The 24,488-nt window shown below is 43.0% G+C and overlaps 1 protein-coding gene across 7 annotated transcripts in view; it reads right to left on the bottom strand.

Moving 5' to 3' along the window:
* SPTAN1 (spectrin alpha, non-erythrocytic 1) overlaps positions 1-24,488 on the bottom strand; it is a 72,534-nt gene that overhangs the window by 14,064 nt on the left and 33,982 nt on the right. For 2 of the 7 annotated variants that reach the window (XM_073314432.1, XM_073314425.1), the window contains exons 23-43: positions 23,631-23,690; positions 20,937-21,135; positions 19,529-19,633; positions 18,681-18,701; positions 18,186-18,221; positions 16,012-16,059; positions 9,701-9,792; positions 8,482-8,626; positions 8,190-8,371; positions 7,907-8,006; positions 7,491-7,688; positions 7,208-7,354; positions 6,440-6,543; positions 6,113-6,275; positions 5,557-5,571; positions 3,562-3,693; positions 3,033-3,170; positions 2,518-2,622; positions 2,116-2,324; positions 821-941; positions 151-272 (exon numbers count right to left, since the gene is read on the bottom strand). In XM_073314432.1, coding sequence (XP_073170533.1) covers positions 151-272; positions 821-941; positions 2,116-2,324; positions 2,518-2,622; positions 3,033-3,170; positions 3,562-3,693; positions 5,557-5,571; positions 6,113-6,275; positions 6,440-6,543; positions 7,208-7,354; positions 7,491-7,688; positions 7,907-8,006; positions 8,190-8,371; positions 8,482-8,626; positions 9,701-9,792; positions 16,012-16,059; positions 18,186-18,221; positions 18,681-18,701; positions 19,529-19,633; positions 20,937-21,135; positions 23,631-23,690 — 2,442 coding nt within the window. The remainder of the gene's footprint in view (positions 1-150; positions 273-820; positions 942-2,115; positions 2,325-2,517; positions 2,623-3,032; positions 3,171-3,561; positions 3,694-5,556; positions 5,572-6,112; positions 6,276-6,439; positions 6,544-7,207; positions 7,355-7,490; positions 7,689-7,906; positions 8,007-8,189; positions 8,372-8,481; positions 8,627-9,700; positions 9,793-16,011; positions 16,060-18,185; positions 18,222-18,680; positions 18,702-19,528; positions 19,634-20,936; positions 21,136-23,630; positions 23,691-24,488) is intronic. The other 5 variants (XM_073314428.1, XM_073314431.1, XM_073314426.1 and 2 more) reach the window with 4 other exon arrangements.

Raw genomic sequence — 24,488 nt, 5'->3', positions numbered from 1 at the left:
CCTCAGGCACGGCCTCAGCAGAATGCAGTATTAGCATTTATTGCATTGATATTGTTGATGACCTGAATCAAAGATTGCAAGATTTGGCTGCTACTTGTCCCTATATGTTTCATTCATAGTTCCTGGTGTAGAAAAATGATTCTCACTCACCGAGCTGCTGCCAACTGCTTTAACTCCTTCCAGTGGTCTACAAACTGAGCTAGTCTCTGCTGTATCTCCTCCTTTCCAATCGTGTTATCATCTGACAGTTTCTTACCAGTGTCTGACAAGCCCTGTGAAGCAGACAAAGCACACATCTGTCTTCTCAGTGTTTTCAATTTTCAGCAGCAATGATGCTTTCTCCTCATGATTTACCTGCACTCCCTACAACTCCTCAGTTTTGGGTCATTTTCTTTCACAAACATACCCTTTTTCTTCTTTCCTCCAGTTCATGTGTTTTTTGTGGATTTAGAATCAAGGTGAGGAGTGTTACTGTTTGAAGAGGAAGGAACTTCCTGCCACTTTAATTTAAAATACTCCATATCTTTGCTTAGTCACACCCTTCTTCAGGAGCATAAAGAAGTCTGATTTCCTTTGTGATCTGCAGAAACATCTCAGGATGCACAGATCTAAACCAGTGATGTTTGTAATTGATTGTGATCCAGATTATATAAATGTTAAAAATCTATAACTTGACTATACAGAGTACTACACTTTCTATCATGACTGGTTATTTTCCTCATCCAAATGTTTGCCTGTAACCTACACAGTTTGTGTTGGAAACAACACAGCAGTACCTGTCATGGAACAGCTCTTCATCTATTTTTTTTTTTTTTTTTACCTGGATGGCAGGTTCATGAGCAGCCAATTCTGCTTCCAGACGTTTGTGTTTCTTTCTTAGGTTCTGCACTCCAGTTAGGTCTCTGCCATAGTCCTCTGAGCTAACCAGCAGCTTCTTTTCCCTGAGTCCCAGAGAGGAAAAGGAGGAGGAGGGGGATGAGTAAAGTTTGTTCCTTTAAAGGTCAAACCAGACAGATATAACAGCTGCCACTGAAAACTTGACTCTTAACAGCTCTAACAGGAATGAACATTACCTCCTTTTGTATGTTTCACATTCCAGGACTGGAGTTTACAGCAAATTATTACATATATTTAAAGCGGTAAATAAAAGGATTTTAATGGGGTCCTCTGTTTTTAGCATTTGATGGCCTTTCAGCTACTTTATGATACAGAGGATCCAAGGCAGAGAAATCAATATAAATAATGAGGATGTTCCCTACAACCCAGCACTATGAGCACCTTTGAAGCAGTAAGCCATGCACCTGACTTATAAATGTTAGTCAAAAGGATTCAGCTCTCATCACTTTAACCAGAACAGTTTCAAAGAGGGGACAGGGCGCTCCCTTTATATATGTATACTACAGAAATATCCACTCCTTCTCTCCCTTTAAAGCTTGAAAATAAGTATAGTTCTCCAATTTTGATCATTTCTATTTGGCTAACCTACACATATTGATGGAGTGGAACCAGCACAGTTCTTATTTCCTTGATTATACACCAGTCATATCAATAGTATCAGGATCCATACGGACATCTCTGGAAAGCGTTTTTCCTTAACTGCTATCACAGGCCAAAATAGTAAAACTAAAAACTGCTTTCAGCGGGCTCATAAGTGCCTTTTTGAAAGAAATTTAAAATTGACAGAGGCAGAGTTTAAAAGATACACAGGATTCATAGGATTTTTAACACAAGATTATAGTCAAACCTCAATTTTTTCCTAGCATTGAACATGCTTCCTGAAGCCTGACCATAGATATCTGTAGACATTAAGACCATGCCCACACTAGAGTTGAAGGCACTTCTGCATGCTTCCCCGAGCACTGCGGGCAAGGGGTGTGTGCGCGCGTGCGTGTACGCTATAGACAAGACAGCATATACCTGACAAGTGGGTAGGTAGTCTATGGCATAGTTAGATTAACATGGTTCTTGGGGAAATCATCATTTTCCTCACTGATATGGTAAATTGTGCTATGAACACTGTTAAACAACTGCGTTGAAATATGGTTGTTGATAGCATGGCTATAATATGGACATCGCCTCAGACAATGCTACATCTAGAACTTCTGAAGTACATACTTGATCCAGGACTCCTCATCGTCCATATCCCGGAAGAACTGATGCAAGCGGTGGGACTCATTCAGATTCGCACGGCGGGCAGCTGCCATGCTCTTGATCCGCTGGAAGCGCCCATTAATAGTGTCTCGCTTGTCCTTTACCTGGGAGGTGTCAAAAGCGCTGCTGGTCATCAAGCTGTCAGCCTGGCCATTCAGGTCCTTCAGGCGATCCTGGAATCATAAGCAAGGAGTGTATGAAGAACGAAAATCTCAATTTCGCAATCAGCACAGGATCTTCTCTTCATATTCATGATGTACACACAGAAAAAATGTATTTCTACAGGTTTAAACTTTACAGCATGTTGCTATGGCATTCTTTGATTACTATAATTTCTCTTCCTCTGTTAGCAGAGGAGGTGCTTACCTCATGGGCAGATATGTCAGCTTCCAGGAGTTGGTGTTTCTTCAGCAGGTTATTTACAGATGCCAGGTCTTTTCCATAGTCTTCAGATGCAAGCAGAGCCTCCACCTGGAAAAGGAAGAATACAATTACATATTGCAGTTTAACTAAGAACTGCGAGTGTAATGCTCTTAGTTGTGCAGGCGACAGGTTGTCTCCTCCAACTGTCCCCAGTGCAAGTTAAGTTTGTGAAGTTTGTCTCCCTGCTTGTCTCAGACACAGGAGATTTTATGCAAGCACGTTTCCTGCCAACATCAGTGTAGGAAATGACACAAGCAATGAAACTTCCCAAACACTTGTTTTTTATTCTCTTAAGAATTTTGTACTAAAGAATCATTTTTGCAGTGAGAGTTTTAACTTTTTCATGCCAGCAACTGAGATTTTTTTGGAGCACATCACATATCAGCAAAGGGAGCCAGTATCAGAGAAACTGCAGTCCCTTCAGAGTGCATAATCCCCAATCCAGGGTGGTCAGGTACCTCTGACAGCCAAAAGTCAAAATCCTTGATTCCAGTATTGAAATTCTGCTGTTTGTTTGCTTCCTTCAGCTTCTGACTCTTCTCTGCTGATTTCTGCACCAGGAACTGCCACTGGTCAGCCAGAGCAGCTAAACGTGCCTGTTACAAAAAGGAGAAGATAAATGCTCAGAGCAAAACAAAATCCCTAATAAATGTAGCAAATGAACACACTGTACACATTTGGTTGCTGCTTCTACAACTATAGATTATGCAGTTATTCATGCGATCTAGGAAAATTCTCCATTGTATGCCTCTCCAGTTCACTTTTACATTCTGACAGAAGAATCAGAAAACATTACTCATTCCCAAGCAAAAATGGGACAAAACAGTTCTCATGCTCCATACTGCATAGTTAAACAAGGAATTTAAAAAAAAAAAAAAAAAAAAAGCTTCTACAAAAGAAAGTGGTTTTCCTCATTCTAACAAAATGTAACTATAGAATCAGTGGAAGGCTACATGTCATTAACTATCCTATATGTGCTGCCCCTACCTTCACTGCATCCTCACTGCCGGCACATGCTCCCCGATCAATGAGAGAATTCCCCATGTCAATGACTCCACGGATCCGGTCTGCATTGGCATGAAGTTCAGCTTCAAAGGCCTGGTGTTTCTGGTGTTTGCTCTGAATGCAACAAAAACAAAGCTGTTAAGGACTGGACATGGGGCTCCTAAATTATTCTCATGGGTTGAGAAGAGAATGCAAGAATGTTCTGCATAGACAGGGTTAGAAGGAAGGGAGTTTGTGTGAAGCATTTCCCCAGATTAGACTAAATACCTTATGTAAAATCATGAAAATCAAAATCTCTCTCTAGGCATTTACATCACATTCACCACTTGCTCTCTCAGTCTTACTAAGTGAGCATTAGGCTGTTTTTGAACCAGCATGTCTACCCTGCGATTGAACATTTACACTAATATTCCTATATCAGCATATATCTCCTGCATTTTAAAGGGGGCTGCAATACATTTCTAATGTTAAGTTTTGCTATTCTCCAAATATGGATTTCTGGTTTACATGGCACCACCGCTAAAAAAGATTGACTGTGTATGTACGTACCCTGAACATGGTGCCTGCTCCACACTAATCAGGTCTAGAGGTTTATGACTTTTCCCATCCAAACCCATGGGTCAGGAGAAAAGTCCCCACCCCAACCTGCACTTTTCTCCACACCTTTCATATTAGAAGATATGGAGTTACCATATGACTAAATTATGTGGTCAAATTAAACATAGTTCGCAACTCAACTATTTAAGAAACAACGCTTAGCTGTTCGTTGAAATTTGTCTTCACTGAAAATTGAAGGCACCATGAGAACAACAGGAGCCACAGGAAGGGAGTGAATAAGCAGTTTTCTTTCATATACATGCATACACCCACCATAAGCATAAACAATGGGACGAGAACAACAAAACAGTATTTACAAGTAACAACTCCACATGCTAGTAACACTGGACACATGGGAAAAATACATTGTCCTGAGGGAGAATGGAAGGGAAGGTGACTGTTAAAGTAAAAATAAAACAAGAAAAATGCTACAGTACTGTTATGAAAAATTCTGCATGCCTGCTTATTCTGGAAACGGCTATTGCTGAAGGCTGTGATTATACTGTACGTCAGCTAAAATCCACCCATTTCTTGGCATATAAATTCATTATGCGGGAGAATGAAAAAAGCTTCTCATAGTACAAAATGTCCATCTATTACCACCAAAACAAATTCAGACCCTAGGGAAATGACAGACGACATTTTTGCTTGAGTTGCCAATATATAGATAGTGCAGCCTCCAGGGCCAGAAAGACAAACACTGCTTCCTTCACTTGGGCCCCTACTTCCTTACCCTAGTCACTCCTCCACTCTTCGCTTTGCTCTGTCCTCTTTCTGATTCTTCTCCTCCTTGGATTCTTACCACTCCCATCAGCCTTCTACATATACTCTCAGTTCTGCAATCTTCCCTCTACTTCTTCCACACTGCTATCCCTGCAAACTGTGGGTCTCCAACTTTCACTGATAAAATTTCTGAAGGAAGGGTGACTCCAGACATAAATTAGTGGAATTGACATCTCAAGGCCATGGGTTAATCACCACAGCTCTAGGTCCACCAGGAATGAGGACAAGACATGTCCAGTAGCCAAATATTTGAAAAAGGAGGATGACAATCCATATTTCTATTTCCTTATGAGCCACCCCTTAAAGAACTAATACCACACCACAAATTAAACAGATCATGCAGAACACATCTGCAAAACAAATACATAAGTAAATGGTGTTTAAGAGGCATTAACTAAACAAAAAAGCAACACCCAAAAACACTGAGGCTTATGGTAACATCTGTTTGGAGGTAATGAATATCAGAAAATGGAAAAGAAACTGGATGAATTAATGGATGGAGCAACACTGAACACAGTCAGACTTTGTGCTCACATATAATCTATACAGAGGAACAAACACCTACCATGGCAAGTCCAACCAAACTACAAAACTTACCAGCAATTTGGAAAGCTACAAAACAGATCAAGAAGAGAAGAGTTCAGTGCAGTCATACTGATCCACATATCAGTATTAAAACAGAGGAAATCACAAAGTTTTTCTTTAATAATGAAAAATAGATGAAGACTGCATCTTAGGGCAGTAAGTGGGGTTGGGACATAAGAGACATTTATAAAAGGTAAATACTTATTTTATCATCTAGTCATTAGGGAGAAGAGAGGATAGGATGTCTTATCAAATTTACACTGGAGCATAACTGCCTAGGGATTTATGTGAATTCTGGCAGCATATTTATGTGGATATTATATTTATTAAAAAATAATTACTGCCTTCTATTTTGGTCCTTTCTCTATGCATATTGCATGTCTCCATAATGAAATGATTGCTTTATTTACATTTTCTCTCCTTTAGAAGATTAATTCCAAACAATTTGTTATCCCTTTAACACGGAATTGAAATTTTTCCTGTGCACATCCTGTAATCAGCAACAGGATATGCCACATGGAATTAAACTTTCACTCCATTTGACTTTCTTGGTCAAATAATTATTCACCTGGATGTTTGTGGGATCCTTATAGGATTCATCACTTGCAGTTTGGAGTTTTTCACTGATCCAAGCCTCTATTTCATCAACATCACGGCTGAACTGCTGGAGGGTCTGAGATTCTCCCAGTTTAGATCTCTTCTCAATCATCTGAGCTTTCAAACGACGCCACCTGTACATAATAAGAGATATGGTTCATACTCACCAGTACCTATAAGAACAGGCATGAAGTAGGAGACTATGTACCATCATAACAGCGATAAATTTTCTCTAAACAATTTCCTTCTTTTCAGAAGGTATCCGCAGCTGATCTAACAATGAAATTAGTACACCAACCTGTCCAGAACTTCATTGCGTCTGTTAGAAACGACCCCTTTAGCATAGTGGTCAGCAGAAATCAGCTGGTCAGCAAACGATTGCAGGGCAGCAATTTTTTCTTCCTGTTCAAAACAAAAGGACACAAGTTGGGTGGATTCAGGTACCGCAAAAAACCAAAAAGCCACTGTGTCAGAACTAGAATAGGGCATCCTTTTGAAAGGAGGCTGGTATCTTGTTAATAGGAGTCTAAGGAAATCAGCCCTATGTCAGGATGAGCAGAACTCCACTTAAGAGCAAGTGGGGGATCCTGCAGATCAGACATTGAGAAGAAAATTCTTTTGGCCTCTGTGCCAGAACTACAGAGGCACTTCTCTCAGGATCAGAAAGGGCTCTTCCCGGATTTAGAGGAAGTGGAGAAACACTGATTTTTTTCAGTGTAAGGACTTCCAATACAAACCATTAAATCACTTAGTCTTTTCACAAGAAATCTGCTGTACTGTGATTCATGCTACCCTAGTTAGGTAAATACCTATTATTTTATTGCATCCTGTTCATAGCCAATCAATAACAAACCCCTTATCTGCAGTGATAGTAGCCATTTCTCATCTTTGTAACCAGTTTCTAACCTGCTAAATATTTAGAACAAATCTTTATAGGGTTCTAAACTTTAGAGTCACATCACCAACATCAGATCTATCATATCCTGCTGACCTTAAAAGAAGCTTGCAAGAGCTGAATGTAAAATAAAATAGAAAAACTGTCCCCCACTTTGGATACATCCCTCACCTGGACATTGATTGCTTTATCAAAGTCTTCATGTTTCTTGATGAGAGCCTCCACACTGTCTAAGGAATCTCCTTTATCTTCTGTGTTCAGGAAAGCCTCCCGGGCAGCCATCCAGTTTTCTGCTTGTTCACAGTCCCGATGAAACAGCTAAGGAGAAGGAACACAGGTAGGAGAAGACTAGCCAGTGAGTACGGTCCACTGGTGGGAGTGAAATAAAAATTTCCTTAAGCAAGCATACTACTTAAAAAAAAAAAAAAAAAAAAAAAAAAAGGCAGCAAAGTACCTGTAGTTCTAGACACTGGTCCAGCATCATTCTACGTTGGACCCAGGCTTTCTCCAAGTCCGCCCGTTCTTGATCTAGAACATCCAGTTTCTCCTTGATCTCTGGGCTGGCATAGTGTCCACGAGCCAAGAGTTGTTGCCCAAACTGCTCAAATGCCTGGAAAGTGCCAGCCCTGGCATCTATTTCAGTGCGATGTTCCTTTGGGGGGGGGAGGGAGAAGGGGAGAAAAGAGGTTTAATAACTAGAAACAGAATGCTAAACTGAGAGGAAATGATTTTATCAGTCTCATCTTGGAAATATACATGAGGAGTCTCAAAAAAACACTGTTGAACTGGTTTACTAACAGAGTACATAAAACTGATTTTAACAGCAAATGTTCACACCTACAGAAAAATGCTGAGGGCTCTTGCACATACCTGGTGTCTCTCCAATAAAGCCTCAGCTCCAGTCACATCCTTTGCCAGTTCATCTGAGGATACCAGCCCCCGGATTCCATTGATCCAAGACATGAGGTCCCTGTAGCCATAAAACCAACCAAAAAATTGTTTGTTTGTTTTTTCTTGCAGCAAGTCTGATTAGGGAAATGAGTTATCTTTCACCACTCCAACAAATATTCAGTCCAAGCCATATACTATATGTACTTAAATTGATAACTAAACTAACAGTGGGGACGAGGGATTTGATCAGTTTAGTTTTTACCTGAAGTCACTGAGGAAACGTTGCAGGTCATGAGAATCCCCAAGCTTCTCTTTACGCTGGTCGGCACGTTTCCCCAGGCTATTCCAGGCCTGGTTCAGTTCAGTACATTTTTCTTGAAGGTCTTCAGCAGACTCTGGGTGTGACTGAATCAGGCGTTCAGCAGTCTCACCTAAAGAGTTCACCTAGCAATAAAGAAGGAGGAGTAAGAAGAAAGGCAGGAACCTCTTTTGCAGTACCATTATTACGGCTACAGAAAGCAAGTAACCCATGTGTTCTGGTCTCTTGGTCTGACCTTGTCTCCAAGAGCTGCCAAATCTCTCTCAAAGCCTTCATGCTTGCGCTGCAGGGCCTGCACACTGGCCAGGTCATGCCCGTAGTTGTCTGTATTTAATGCCTGATTCTTTTCTTCAATCCATTCCTTTGTTTCATCAGCATCTCTGGTTGGGGAAAAAGGAAAAACACTGAAATGAATGACATGCAAGAGTCTCATCAAACTCCAGGTAGCCTGTTTCCATAAGGTCTTAAGTATCTAATACTTAAATCAGAATTTTTAGTGCCCTTCAATAATAAGCTTTCCTCTGAGAATCTCAACACTTAATAAATCAAGCTTCAGATTACACCTGTGAGGTAGTGTAAATTCTCAAGATCACAAAGGCGATCTCTGGCAGAGCCAGGAAACTAATCTAGACCTCCTAATTCTCACATTCCTGTGCTGTAACCATTAGAGAAACTCTCCTCTCTCTAGTGAATGCAGACACGGAATACATAGAGTTCTTGTTGGACCTGGATTAAGATATACTTTCCTTTTCAGGAATGAATGTAGCAGGAGAAATTAATGAGAGATGTGGAGGAGGCTGGGGCAAAATGTTGGCATCTGTTGAGCTGACAGCATCTTAGCCACAGAAGTAAGAATGGTGCTGGTGGCAGTAAGTTCAGACAAAGCAGAAGCCGTGAGATACAGACGTGGTGGACAGTGAAATTAAAATGTTTAGAAGCCTGCTATCAGCTGTGCCAAATAACTGAAGGGAGAAGCTGCACCTGTGTGTGGTAGCCAGCTGGCAAAGGGATGGAGAAGAGAGAAGAGAAAGCTCATGATAGCAGTTCCAGAGAGAGAAAGGGCACAGCATGGTTGGAGCATTGCAACCCCTTTAAAGAATATCACTGATCCGAAGATAAAGGTTTAAGGCAGAATCCTACACTGGGCTTCCATACGGATAGTGACACGCTGGTACCACAAGATGCCTCTGTCAGCAATAAAACTAAGGTGGCCAATTTTTTAATTAAAATTTTACTGCAAGCCACAGATTAGAGAACTGCTCCTTATCATGGACCTGGTCCAACTTCCACTGAAGCAGATGGAAAGCGTCAATGCGTATTTGACAAGGCCCTATATGAGCTGGTGTTTGTTCTCTTAAAATTAAATGTTTTCACGTTAAACTGAGAACAAAAATTGCATGCAAAAACTACCACTAAAACATTATGTGATGTACCTGAGGCAGTGTGCTCCTTACCTGTGAAATCTCTGGACTTCATGGGCACTGCCCAGCAGCTGGCTTCGCTCCTCTGCCATCTGCTGCAGAGATCTCCAGCGCTCATTTAGTTCCTGAAAGGGAAAAATGGAAATGAAGCCTCATCACCGCACCTGCTGATGACAGGTTAAAACAATGTTATGTATTTATTTCTTGTTTAAAAGAGAAAGCTTTGTTACTCCAGGTCATACTAAAATGACAAAAAAGACCGTTACCTTTTCCATAGCGGGTGTTCTTCGAGATGTGTTGCTCTGTCCATTCCATGTTAGGTGTGCGTGCTCGCCGCATGCACTGGTGCTAGACGTTTTTCCCTCAGCAGTATCCATGGGGGACCGGCTCTGGTACCCTCTGGAGTGGCGCCCGCATGGCACGGTATAAGGGGCACTGCAAGCTCCCCCCACCCTCGGTTCCTTCTTGCTGGAAACTCTGACAGTGGGGAAGGAGGGCAGGTCATGGAATGGACATGAGCAATACATCTCGAAGAACCTCAGTCATGGAACAGGTAACTGTCTTTTCTTCTTTGAGTGCTTGCTCATGTCCATTCCATATTAGGTGACTCCAAAGCAGTACCCCTGGAGGTGGATAGGAGTTCACGGACGTGTAGATTGCAACACAGCTCGGCCAAACCCAGCATTGTCCCTGGCCTGCTGAGTGATGGCATGAGTGGTAAACGTGTGGACAGAGGACCATGTTGTGGCTCTACAGATGTCCTGGATAGGGATGTGTGCCAGGAAGGCTGACCAAGACACCTGAGCTCTCATCGAGTGGGCTTTGGAACCCCCGCCAGGTCGTAACAGGTCCTTATGCACGAGGTGATCCAATTGGAAATCTTCTGCGAGGACACCAGATGACCCTTCATCCTATCAGCTGTAACAATGAAGAGTTGAGTTGATTTACGGAAAGGCTTGGTATGTTCTAAGTAAAAAGCCAAGGCCCTCCGGACGTCCAGGGAGTGGCTGCTGACAGGCTCATGAGTGTGCCAAACCAATGCTGGCCAGGCCACGCCGTGGCGATCATGATAACCTGCGCCTGGTCTCTCTTGATCTTTGCCAGGGCCCTGCTGATGAGTGGAATCAGAGGGAACGTGTACATCAGGCTTCCTGACCACGACAGGAGGAAGGCATTGGAGAGGGAGTCCTTGCTCAGACTCTGTTGAGAACAAAACCAGTGGCATTTCCTGTTCTGTTTGGTAGTGAACAGGTCCACTTGGGGAGTTCCCACCTTTGGAAGATCATACAGGCTACCTCTGGATGAAGTGACCACTCGTGGTGAGAGGAGAAGTCCCTGCTGAGCTCGTCTGCCAGCATATTCCTGATGCCAGGAAGGTGACAAGCTTCCAGGTGGATTTCGTGGCTGATGCAGAAGTCCCACAGATGGAGCACCTCCTTCCTGACAGAGAGCCGACAAGCACGCTCCCCCTTGCCCATTGATGTAGAACATGGAGGCTGTGTTGTCTGTCAGGACGTGTACCACATTGCCTGATAGGTGGGGCAAGAAGACTCTGCATGCCACCCGGACTGCTCAGAGCTCTTTGACGTTTATGTGTAACTGTGCATCCCCCGGGGACCACATTCCCTGTGTCTGGAGGTTGCGGAGATGTGCCCTCCAGCCGAGGTCTGAAGTGTCCGACACCAACTCAATGGAGTGAGGAGGGTTGTTGAACGGAACCCCTTCCAGGACTGTCTGGCAGTCAGTCCACCATCTCAGCGAGGTATCGCCTGAGGAATGGTAACTATCTTTTCCAGGGGGTCCCAGGACTGGGAATAGACCATTCCCAGACATTGTTGTAAGGGCCACATCCGGAGCCTGGCATGGCAGACCATGTAAGTGCATGCTGCCATGCGGTCCAGCAGGCGCAGACAGAGCCTAGCTGTAGTCAGAGGGAACTCTGAGACTTCCGCAATGAGGTTTGCCATCGTGCGGAACCTTTCTAGTGGCAGGAATGCTCTGGAGCAGGCAGAGTCGAGGACCGCTCTGATGAACCCTATCCTCTGCACCGGCACCAACGTCGATTTTTTGTCATTCACCAGTAGGCCCAGAGAGTGGCATACGGCTTGAAGCACTGCGACATCTCTTTGGACTTGAGACCTGGAGCCGCCCTTGACGAGCCAGTCGTCGAGGTATGGGTAGATCTGGATACCCTGGTGCCTGAGGTAAGCCGCTACCACCGACACGCACCCTTGGTAAACACCCTTGGTGCTGTCATCAGGCCAAATGGGAGGACCGAAGACTGGTAATGGTGGGGTCCACCGTAAACCAGCAGAAGCGTCTGTGTCCTTGAAAGATCGCTATGTGGAAGTACGAGGATGGCATACCAGTCTCCGGGATACAGAGAGGGGATAATAGAAGCCGAAGAGACCATGCAGAACTTTAGCTTCTGTAGGTACTTGTTGAGGTCTTGCAGGTCCAGGATGGGCCACAGACCACCCTTGGCCTTTGGGATTAAAAAGGACTGGGAATAGAACCCCTTGTTACTGTACTTGAGATTAACTTCTTCCACTACACCCAGCTGTAGTAACCCCTTTACCGCCTGTGAGATGAGACTCTTGCGAGAGGAATCCCTGAAGAGGGATGGGGAAGGTGGGTGGGAAGGGGTTAGAAAGCAACTGGAGGGTATAACCCTGTTCCACTATGTTGAGGACCCAGTGGTCCAAAAAGCTGTAGGGGTCCACACTGGGAGGAAAGGCGGTCGGAGAACACTGGGAAAGATGGATCCAGGGATTAGTCTGGTAGGTCGCCCTCGGGCGCACCCTCAAAATGTCCGTTTGGCCCCCTGCTTATTACGGGTCAAGCCCGACTAGGCAGAGGGTGGAGGTGGGTGGCTCAGGTGGCGCTTGTAACCCTTGGCTCATTTATGGGGCTGATCCTGCCAAGGCTGGCTCCTGTGGCCCTGAGGCTGCTGTGATTTGAACTGCTTATGTGCCGGGGCTGGGACATAGAGACCCAGGGTTTACAGGGTGGTGCGGGAGTCCTTGAGGCCTTACAACTTCTTGTCTGTTTGCTCTGCAAATAGAGCCCTGCCGAAGGGCAGGTCCTGCAATTACCCTGGTGGGCAACCCAGAGAGGAGCAGCCAAGAGATTCGCCGCATGGAGACAGCGGAAGCCATGGTGCAGGGGAGCAGCAGCATCAGATGATGCCTGGAGGGCTGCCCTGGACATGGATGTGCCCTCATTGAGGATCGCTCAGAATTCCTTCTTGGAGATTTCAAGGAGCGACCCTTGGAACTTGGCCATGGCGTGCCACATATTAAACTCATATTGGCCAAGGAGGGCTTCGTGGTTGGACATTCTCGGCTGGAAGATGAATAAACCTTACATCCGAAGAGATCCAGCCTCCTTGAGTCTTTATTTTTGGGGGTGGCCCCAGGCTGTCCTTGCCTCTCCTTGTGATTAACCACCTCAACCACAAGGGCTGGGTGGGAGTGTAAGTACTCTTTGGTTGGCACGAAGTACTTGTGTTCGGCCCTTTTAGAGATAGGAGCCAGGGAAGAGGGGTCTGCCACAGGGCATTAGTGATTTTGGAAACCCCTTCATGAAGGGGTAGAACCACCCTGGCAGGAGCCAAGGAGGTCAAACAGAGAGTCCAAGGGCTCTTCCTTTTCCTCTGCCTGAAGCCCCAGGTTAGAAGTGACCCTCTTCAAAAGTTCCTGGTGTGCTTTGGCGTCATCCTTAGGAACTAGGTGAGGGGGCCCCGTGATTGGCATCATCCTCGTTGTTGCCGGACGAGGCTGTGCGGCAGGAACCTCCACGTCCATTGGTGGTCCAGCATCTTGCTCCCCTGGGTCCTCCTGGAAATGTGGTGTCTTATCCTCTGAAGCCTCGAGCACTGTAGGGGGATGGGATACTGAGGCCGCTGGCTTCTCTGAGGCTCCCGACACCAATTGGGCATCCAGAAAAGGTTAGGTGAACCCCCAAAGGTTCCATGCATACCATGGTGCCGGTCGCTGCGCTTGGGGCTATGGGACAGGTTTCGGGGCCGATAATGTAGTCGGCACTGCCAGTACCTGGGCTTGTCCCGCAGTCAGGGAACCTTGCTCCAAGCCAGAGCTACCAGCAAAGCAGTCAGTACCGGCTGACCAGGTTCTTGTCCAACCGGTGCTAATTGATGCGTCCCAAAGCCGACCTGTCCAAGTGAGACTGTCTTGGTCAGGAATTCAAGGACCGACAGCTCTGTGTCGGATACCCAGCGATCCATGCCTCACGCTACTCGACCGGTACCAGGATGTCAAACGGGACTGGGAGCTACTATGGGCCAGTTGCCAGGAGGATCGTCCTGAGTAGGGTGACCTCCTTCTTGGAGACAGGCAATGATGGCCCGGCGATCTCTGGTGTCCGATTGGTCCTGGGCCCATATAGACAGACAGGGCTGGTCCCGGAGTTCTTGCCGGGTGGCACATGCCTCAGGGGGTCTGTGCCAATCTACTGGCGAGATACACCTCAAGTGCCTTGATAGGTACCCCCAGTGCGGGGACCAAAGAGGGCTCCGCTGAGCCTGCCTCTCCAGTCCTGAGGCATGACGGCTTCGAGCAGGCAAACGCTGGCATGACGTCCCTCTTGATGGGGATCGGTATTGCTGAGGCGGGGACACTTGCATAGGTCCCAACGCGGGTCTTCCTTGAGACCCGGGTACTGTGGGAGCCGGTGTGGGCAGCACTGGGAGCATCCGGATCTCTTGAGCCGCTCAAAGAGCTTCGGGAGTCGACGGCACCTAAAGCTGGCTAGGGCCTGCACAGCTATCTGGGGTTGTAGGTGAAGCATGGAATGGGCTGCACCGCTCGACTTGACCGGGGGCCCGACTTCCTGAAGGGGGTATTGAGCTGCCCGGGGGACCAGTGCTGGCTTGTGGATGGTGCCAGCAGGGCACTGCACACGGAGGCTGTGGTGCTCGATGCAGAGTCAGAATGCTGCTCTGGTGCCGTAGCAAGTGCCGACTCCATTAGGAGCACTTTCAGATAGATATCGTGCTCCTCCTTCATCCGAGGTTTAAAACACTTGCAGATACAGAACTTGTCATTTATGTGCCCTTAACCTAAGCACCTTAGGCAGCTGGTACGTGGATTGCTGACGGGCATAGGCCATTTGCAGCTATCGCAGGTCTTAAAGCCGGGGGACAGGGCATGAGTTCCGTTTGGGACTAACAAAAAGTTGAGAACTACTACTAAGGGTAACCAAGAAACTACTAACTATATACAACTATATTACAGGTTTTCAAAGTTCACAAGAACAGAAAACGAAACAATACTAGCCAAAGCAGCAGATGTTCCAGCACCGTCACTGGCGGCAAGAAGGAACTGAGGGTCGGGGGAGCCAGCAGCACCCCTTATACTGCACCATGTGGGCGCCACCCGAGGGGGTGCCAGAGACGGTCCCCTATGGATACTGCTGGGGGAAAAATTTCCGGCACCGGTGCATGTGGAGAGCACACACACCTAATATGGAATGGACATGAGCAAGCACTCGAAGAAGATCTTCATGACGTGAAATGTAAATCCAATAAAGATTTATTTTCAAATATTTTGCTCACTGTGCTTGTATAGTTACATTTCTTAAGGTATAAAAGGTGCTTCAAATTCTCTTTAAAGAAAAGGAAAGGAAGAAGGGCCTATGAAGATTTATTTTCAGGTGAGGATCACATTTAAAGCATGGTTCCCCAGCTTTTTCGTTCCACAGATTTCTTTATAGAAGCTAAATCCTCTTGCAATTCCCACCACCGCTGCCACTCCATTTTGGCTCCCTAAAGGTTTCATTCTATAGATCTGCTGAAAAGGCCCATTGGAACACTGGCAGTCCACAGACAATAGTCAGAATACTGCCACTTTAAAAAGATTATGGTAGAAATGGTAGTCTTCCTAAAAATGTTACTCTTTGTGCTTTAAGAGCACATAAGCAAACTACTTAGAGAACAGTGGGTGGGAGAAATGAACTAGGAGGAAGGCCAAAGTTATCTTTGAGCATAACTGAAGGTTTCTAACTGCAAGTTGTCCACAAACGTCATTGGATTTCTATTTGCTGCTTTGATCACAGAAGAATGCACTGGTTCAAGGAACTATACAGCAAGTTATAAGCGTTTCTCCTGCAATGTGAAAGCAGGTAATTTTATGGTATGTATGTGCATAAAGCCCCTGTTGCATTCTGAGAAGCAGATGCTGTAAATTAGCATTTATCTTAACATGCTTATTTAAAAGAGTATGAAGGGCAACAGAACATGGAGGCAGAATGGTGAACACAAAACAAGGTGATGAGAGAAAGCTGTTACTTTTCAGTGAGTAGAAGAACCACAACTGGACTCTTACCTTGATGGAATTAAAGGTGGCCACTGTATGCACCATCATACGTGCAGACTATATGAGGAAAAAGCAGAAATAGCAAAAAAATCAAAATCAAGCAGTTAAATTTCTATCCTAGCAATCAAGAGTCATACCATACTAACAAAAACTCAGACACCCCAACACAACTTAGTTTTGGCCAAAAACAGGTTTTGTAAAACAGGTTTTACAACATGTAGGATGAATAGAAATGTTCATGATTTTATACGTTTCAATTACAAATTTTTAGTGTACATTTTCTTCTACGGCATTGTGAACCCATCATTATCTCAGACAAGTGATTGCTTTTTGTATGTAGTGTTGCAGTAATTGTGTTGATCCCAAGATATTAGAGAGACAAGGTGAGTGAGGTAATATCTTTTATTGAACCAACTTAATTTTTTACAGTAGAACCTCAGAGTTATGAACACCCTGGGAATAGAGGTTGTTCGTAACTCTGAAATGTTCATAACTCTGAACAAACGATCATGGTTGTTCTTTCAAAAGTTTATAACTGAACAATGACTTAATACACACACCTTTGAAACTTTACTATGCAGAAGAAAAATGCTGTTTTCCCCCTTTTCAGCAGTTTACATTTAACACAGTACTGGATTGTATTTGGGGTTTTTTTTGGTATGTCTGCTGCTGCCTGATTGTGTACCTCCGGTTCCAAATGAGGTGTGTGGTTGACTGGTCAGTTTGTAACTCTGAGGTTCTACTGTATTAGATTTTGTATTTTTAGATTGCTTTTTGTATTTCAATCAGCATATAAGTAAGTGGTGAAAGACAGATTTTTAAAATTTAATCAGTTGTAACAGCTTAAGGTTTTACAGACCGCAGTAATTTAAAAATGTTTATAAATATTATCTTGATAGTGTTCCTTTAAAGAAGAGCCACCGCCTTCATGAGGGTTGAAAAGGCAAAGAACCTGAAAAGACAACTCTTGCAAATGGAAACTTTTTAAAAATAAAATATGCACTGAGAATGACAAGTGTTAAACAGATTTAAGTTTAACTGAATTTTTGACAAAAATCATCCCAGCAAGTAATTAAAATATTCCTGAAAGGCTAAGAAAACATTTGAGGCTAGTGGAAACAAACTGGAAAAATAATTGACTGAATCCTCTCCTCTCCTTCAGGATGTAAAAATCTCCTTTCTTCTACCATTGATGGATTGCTCACAGAATTCATTCTTTCGTGCACACTGTACAACGGAAGGGGAGCTTAAATCATAGATTCATAGATATTTAGGTCAGAAGGGACCATTATGATCATCTAGTCTGACCTCCTGCACAACGCAGGCCACAGAATTTCACCCACCACTCCTACAAAAAAAACCTCACACCTATATCTGTGCTATTGAAGTCCTGAAATCGTAGTTTAAAGACTTCAGGGAGCAGAGAATCCTCCAGCAAGTGACCCGTGCCCCATGCGACAGAGGAAGGCGAAAAACCTCCAGGGCCTCTTCCAATCTGCCCTGGAGGAAATTCCTTCCCGACCCCAAATATGGCAAATCTGCTAAACCCTGAGCATATGGGCAAGATTCATCAAATCGTTCACAGTGAGACTATCATCTTCCCACCAAGAGCCATATTGCCAGTTAAAAGATCTGAACTGCAAATCATCTTTGTACAGAAGTGGAAATCAGTCCTCTATTAAAGACTGTCAAATGGAAAATGTCATTTTGCTATACAGAAAGGGAACTGATTACTTTGGTTTTATATATAAAGTGCAGTTTGAGATTTCTACAGTGAGTGTTATCTTGCTGAGGACATGCTACCTTGTTCATCGTTGTGTGCATACTTGTAATGAAGACTAGACATGAGGAAATTTGAGGGTGTTTTTTTTTTGTTAATATTACCTCTGAGACAGCAGCATCTGTATAGTAGCTTTATATTTTAACACAGTGTGCGGGATAATTACATCAGTTAATTTCGACTGATTATTCCACAGATTTTTCATAATGTGCATTTTAAAAATCTATCCACTGTGAAATGACATGATTACTGGAAAAAAGGACCAGGACAGCACTCTACTACTACTCGTAAGGAAAGGAATGTGTGTGTTAGAAGGATGCAAGGCCCTAAGAGATGATGCAATTTGCAAGAATGTTATTATTTTTCCTATCTGTTAGATGTGCCACCCAATAGTCAGACCTACCTTCCAAGGAGACGCGGTCTTGGAATCAGTTTCATCCTGTTTAAAGAATTAAGGGAAAACTTTAGACATATCAAGAAAACACAGAAAATTGAAGTTAACCAACACCATGTTAAACTTTCAAGGATCAAGACACCCGATTAAATCTCTAAGATATTTATGTGCACAAAATCCTTTCAGAATTAATTATTTTAAAAATTTAAAAAATGCATGGTGGTAAATATATGCCAGGGTCACATGAACTACCCTGCATTGAGCTGGCTACTGGCTTGAGATGTATCAGAGGATGAATGCATCAAAAAGATAATTTGGCTGAAGAAGGTAAGAGAATTTTTGTGTTTCCCTTCAAAGCCATTATCAAGAAAGAGGGTTCTGAGACAGAGATGAACTATGACCCAAAAGGGATCTCAGTCACAAAATCTTCTCTTCTGTATGTCCAAATCCTCCTTCTGTTAAAGCTTCTGCAAGACAGCATGCAAATATCATAACAATGCTCACCCTGGGCATGCCATAGACTTCCTGTAAGGGAAAAGGAAATAGATATGATATTTTGTAAAAGGAAATCTAGAAAGATTTGATTCTTTTTGAGGAAAGGGACGGAAATGGGATGAACAATGTAATCTACAAAGAGGAAGCAAAAGTATTCTGCTACGTTGACCCTCTGCGTACTACCAAGCTGAAGAACATGCTCAAATCAAAAAATACCTGCAGAACAAGTGGCAGAGTTTTGATACTCACAGTGAGTTATGGGATAGCATACACATTATCTCAGGATTTATAAAGGAACAAGAGTTTTCGGTGCTCTTGCTATAATTGTCGATAGTGTGTAGAATTATTTACACAAGCAAAAGCTAATAATACTTGGGCATTTTATATTACATTTTAAATTTTCAAAGAACTGCATGAACAGTGGAGTGAATTTATCCCATTAACCAACTAATCCTCACCTCTGTAAGGTCTAACAGTATTATCAAAAATGTAGAAACAAAGGCAGAGAGATTAAATGACTTACCCAAAGCATCACTACTAGTCATGGAAAATCCACATACTATTAATTTAGAACTTCCAAGTATTAAAAAATGTAAATATTACCTAGATGTACGTTATAGCACTATTTACAATGAAATGATCTGAAGGCTACCCTGCTGACGAAAGCCACTTTAGGAGGCCACTTTTAGACAACCAGCAATCTAGAAAAAAGAATAAGTAGCGAAATAGAAGCAATAAAAATCTTCAGCTGCAAACGTGGAGGACAGATGGAAAAGCAGGAGAAGAAAGGACAAAACCAATTCCTTCTGTCTCTTATTATCAAATGGCAGCGGACCAAGCCGCAAACACACACAGACCTGTTGCTGCACAGCCTGTACTTCCTCTGCCATCAGCCCTTCCGATTCCAGGTCATTCGCAACCTTGTTTATGTCCTTTAGACGAGATTCATTGGCTTTCAAATCCTGCACAGAACAGTAAATATCACAGCACGAACATTTATATAAGCAAAACACAAAGCGATAAGGTTGTCAATCAGAGGCATCAAAAGGTATCCAATTTATGAACAGCAGGGATTTAGCCCTTTTGACCTTTCCAGTCATCAGTGGATCTACAATGCATAGAGTCTTATGCCAAGAAATCCCAACTGCCAGTGTCAATGGATTAAAGAACTGGACTACTGGAGTTTTCCCACGCTAAAATAAAGTTAATTTCTAGACAGCAATGATATATCCTTTAAAACCATTAACTAAAACGTTAATGTAAACCGCATTACTGAGAAGATTAAAAAATGATCAGCTATTGTGCTGAATAAGTACACTAGAAAAGATGACTCAAGATGTGATTTTATGATACAGGCCACTATTTCAGGCCCCATAACAACTCATTAAATAGATTACTAAAAGTAGAAAAGGGGAAGTTATATATTTCAGAATAAACCTACTTCCCTATACTAGAGAGCTGGCACTGAAGTCTTGAAGGGGATATATTTTAAGTTCAGTCAGCTAGTTTATTACAGAGACATCAAGGTGTTTGGCACCCATCTCTCACCTGTAAAGTTAGGCCAGCTCAGACTGCTTGTTACTTAACATTCAAGCTGTAAATGCAATACAGCCCATATTGAATCACCGGTTATTCCAAATCATTAGTCCAGAGCCCCTAGCACTTCTATGCACAATGTTTCACAGAACAAGAGGGAAAACATTTTAAAGCTCTTTTACATCTCATGCAAGGCAAAATTCAGCCAATGTCATACACTCACCAATGGTGGATGGAGAAAAAAAAAAATAAATAAAACCAATCACCTCCTCTTCAAAGCAGAGGCCATTATTATTTCATGTCTTGTAGAAAGACTACTGTGCAGTTCAGAGTGCCTGATCACTCTGCCTTTAAACAAAGGGAGGGGGAAGCTTCCTCGTCTGGATGGCACACTCAGCATAGAGGAAGTCGTAAAAGTGGCACCTACAGTCAGTGCAGGAGGTTCCATGTTCAGAAATGCTAAATAAAAAGAGGGTTTCCTCTGGTGCTACATAGGTGGAGATAACATGTAGCAGAATACCATCTTGGGCTGTGTGGATATGGGGTCTCCAGCAGCAGATCCAGCAGAAACAAACTGAATGCTCTGCTTGCTTCACAGAGTTGTGTCTTAGCAGAACTATACCAAACTATGAAGGGATTGTCATGGAAACCTCATCAGGAATCTGAGCTGAAGGATGACAAGAAGATGTAGAATTATTGTGCTACATAAAAGGTTACATAATAACCTACCTTCTGAAAGTCATCAAATTTCTTCTGCAGTACCTCAACCTGCTCCAAATCAGCCCCCACCTCTTCATTGGTGAGTGCAGACTCTTTCTCATTGATCCACTGCTGCAGCTCATTAGCCTCACGGAAAAGCATGAACTTTTTGCAACTTTTTTCCAGCATATCCTTGCGCTTCTCCCCCAGCTCAAGAAGAGAGTGATATCTGGAACATACAAAGAGGGAGGGTGGGAGACCATCAGATCTCACCTGAACAGAGTTATAGTACATGAAGGTGATAAAAATGGACTAGTAGCACCAGTGATGAAGGAAATCCCTACAAGGAGCTGCCAAATAAATCATTCTGCACAACAACAGACAATGATCATGTAGCTGTAAACCCTGTACGTTTCTATACTACACAGATCACGACACTGAACCATGACCTCCCACATACAAGGCTTTTTTTGATGGGAGAAGCAAAGCAAAACTGCAGCTTAGGATAAGGAATGCAGGTCAGCAACACAGGGGTAGCTGCATACAACATAAGCTCTTTTACTTATTTATCCTACCCTATATTTTGTTCATGCAACTATATCAAACATATGCATGAAATATGCTAAACACCACATTAAAGGGTTTTCTTCTAGTATATCAATTTCCCACAGCTCATTTAAATTTGTTTGGCTCACAGCTGTCTGACACAAGATTCTTGCCAGCCTGTTATTCAGTGCAAAATCTGATGAATACCTGGTTATCTTGTTTTTTTTTTTTTCCCCTCCTTTCACAATGCAAAGATTTTCAACTGTGGAATAGAAATGTGCCTAATTCTGATTTCACTTACACCATTTTTACATCTGTGTGATTCCTACTGACTACAGTGGAATTACTCCTGATTTACATTAGGATAAATGTAACAAGAATTAGGTCCTAAAGACATACCAACAGCTTAAAAAAAGGTACATAGTTTTCCTACGCCTTAAAAGACCAAAGCAAATTAATATTTTTGCCTAAGGGGTTAGGATCTCTCAGAACAAGTATTATATACAGAAATATTGTGCAATTATTTGAAAAGCACAGGTAGGTGGGTGGGTAAATGTCTTCTACTTATTTCTCGCAATCAAGTCTAAATATTTCCAACATACAACAAAGAGGAAGCAATGGATACAGATGGTCTTTGGAGCCCTTTTACAAGCTATGGCTGGTGACAGACAGCAGAGAAGTCTTGGGGGACTGTGAATGCTTCTTTTTGGGAGGGCAAACTTGATGACCATTTTAAGGAATCTGTGGTTAGATCCTTACGGGAAAAACCACCTCTAAAAGTTTCTCTAATTGCCATCCTGTTTCAAATCTTCTGGTGATGGGGCAGCTCCAGCAGCCTCTGGATTCCTCAGACTTCTTCAATCAGATTTCAAGCTTGAGTATAGTAGAGAGACTATTAATATCCATGACTGATTTCGATCTTCAAGCCACGGGTAGAAGGAAAGTGTCCATTCTGATTTGATTAAATTAGCAGCCTTTAATACTACGAGATATCATTGGGTCACCTGCAGCACCAAACAAAGGTGAACAGGACACCCTTGCAATGGTTTCATTCCTAAGACCAAAAGCACACTGGGCGAATGAGTAATTACTTCCCAATAGGAGGGACTACACAGGGTATCACTCTGTCACTTCTCCTATTCAATGTCTATGTAAGGCTGTTGGAGAAAAGCTAGACACTTTGGGCTCCAGTGTCAACACACAATGTCCATACTTACATATGTCCTTTTCATGAAACCTAAATTCAATGAGACCATTGTCATCTTGGTATCAGATTAAGACTGGAAGTCAGAAGGAAGTGAACTGGCTGAGACTGAGTCCACCTGAGACTCATGCAGAATGCTGCTGCTCATCTTCTGAATGGGATAGGCTGCCATAAGCACATAGCACTTGACTGTCATATCCTGCACTGACCATAAAAGTTTGCTTCAGGGTGCAATTTCAGGAACTAGGAAGCATAATTATATAGCCCATAAATGACCTGGGATCCAATTCCCTTAGAATCTGATTTTCCTTCAACTACTTTGTGACAATTAAGAGAGATTAGGAGGTTTCTGTTGTGGGTGCCTGAGACAAACTCTGTAGGAAAGGTGGCAGAGCATTCTCAAGTAAGAGCAGTCACCTGTGGAAGTTGCTTCCTCTGGCGGTTTGTCAGAGCTCAAGGCAAAGTACATTTGTTCCAGCAGGTTTTAATAGAATATTTTAACTTAGTCTTATGACAGTGAGGAACCTTCCTGTATGCCTGTAACGTAACTTTTATGGAGCAAAATAACAGGGCGTGATCACCCTTTGTGAATGGTATGATTATTTTAATTGTGTCTGTGAATAATTCTAAGCCATTCACATGCAATATGTTGTATTCCAATACACACACATACCTTCACGTATGTATATAAATAGATCACATTTTTACATACACCTAAGAAACTGCAGGATTCTTTTTAACTTGGTAGAAAATAACAGCGCCTCCAGTTTAGCAAAGACAGAAGTGGTCAACAAGATAAGATACTATCTAGCTGTCAGAGATCCTGTGCCAAATTAAGACTATTCTACATTGCACAAATTGATTCCCTGTGTCCCTCTGGAGCAGCACTCCCAAAGGAGGAAAGAAAAAAGGGAGAATGAACAGGTAACTAGTATGGAGACAGCGTGGTTTAGAAAGGGGTGAATCCTACTCACAGTTCTTCGACCTGTTTCATACGTAGAGATACACTGCCGACTTCCTTAGTTATGAGAGTCCTGCACAGACAGAGGGAGCACAGCAAAAGCATGCAAAAATTAGTTAGATTAACAAAAATAATGAAAGCAGCAGCTCCATCCAGGGGTCATTTGTGGTGGGAGATGAAGGTTAAGAATTCACATTTAAATGGAGAAAGTTAGGTGCCATTCAAAAGCAAAATCTGAAGCAAATCAGTCAGTGCAAATCATGTAAAGAAATCATCAGCAGCACAGTTGAACTCTCACTACAGGGCCATCTCACTTCCCGATCATGCCATTCAGTTCAGAATGGATTCCAAAATAAGGCACCCTAGTTTCTACGTCTCAGAAGCAGTGTGCAAGCATATATTAGAGTTACATAACAAACTGTTTAGGAACTTATTACTATCTAAGAACCTTGCGTTCTTTCCTCCCTCTAGCATGTACTATGTATTACAGTAGAATAGAATTTTAAAAAACACAGGTTTTCATTCTCAGTTTACAAAGCCAATAATTTACAAATACATTTAATAGTTGGTGTCTCAAAACAACTGAGTGGGTGGGAATTCTTGTAAAAGTGACAGCATAACTGTGAGAACACTTGGGAGGGAGCATACAACTTACAGATTTTCCTTTCCAAGTAGTCTGATAAGATGAGCCTGTAGCCCACACCTATCCTCTACTGCTCTGCCTCAAGCTAATCTACAGCTACCATGTGCTGTAGGAGAGGCATTTACCAAGCATTCAGGCAGCTTTCTTCATCTGCATAGCAAATTAAAATTTTATGCAGGTAGATTTTAGCTCACATAGTGCAGAGTGGCAGCACTTTGTCTCTGAAAA

Source organism: Lepidochelys kempii, chromosome 16 (assembly GCF_965140265.1).
Source record: "Lepidochelys kempii isolate rLepKem1 chromosome 16, rLepKem1.hap2, whole genome shotgun sequence".
Lineage (NCBI taxonomy): Eukaryota > Metazoa > Chordata > Testudines > Cheloniidae > Lepidochelys > Lepidochelys kempii.
The sequence above is the reverse complement of the archived record's forward strand: the minus strand, read 5'-3'. Positions and strand labels throughout refer to the sequence as shown.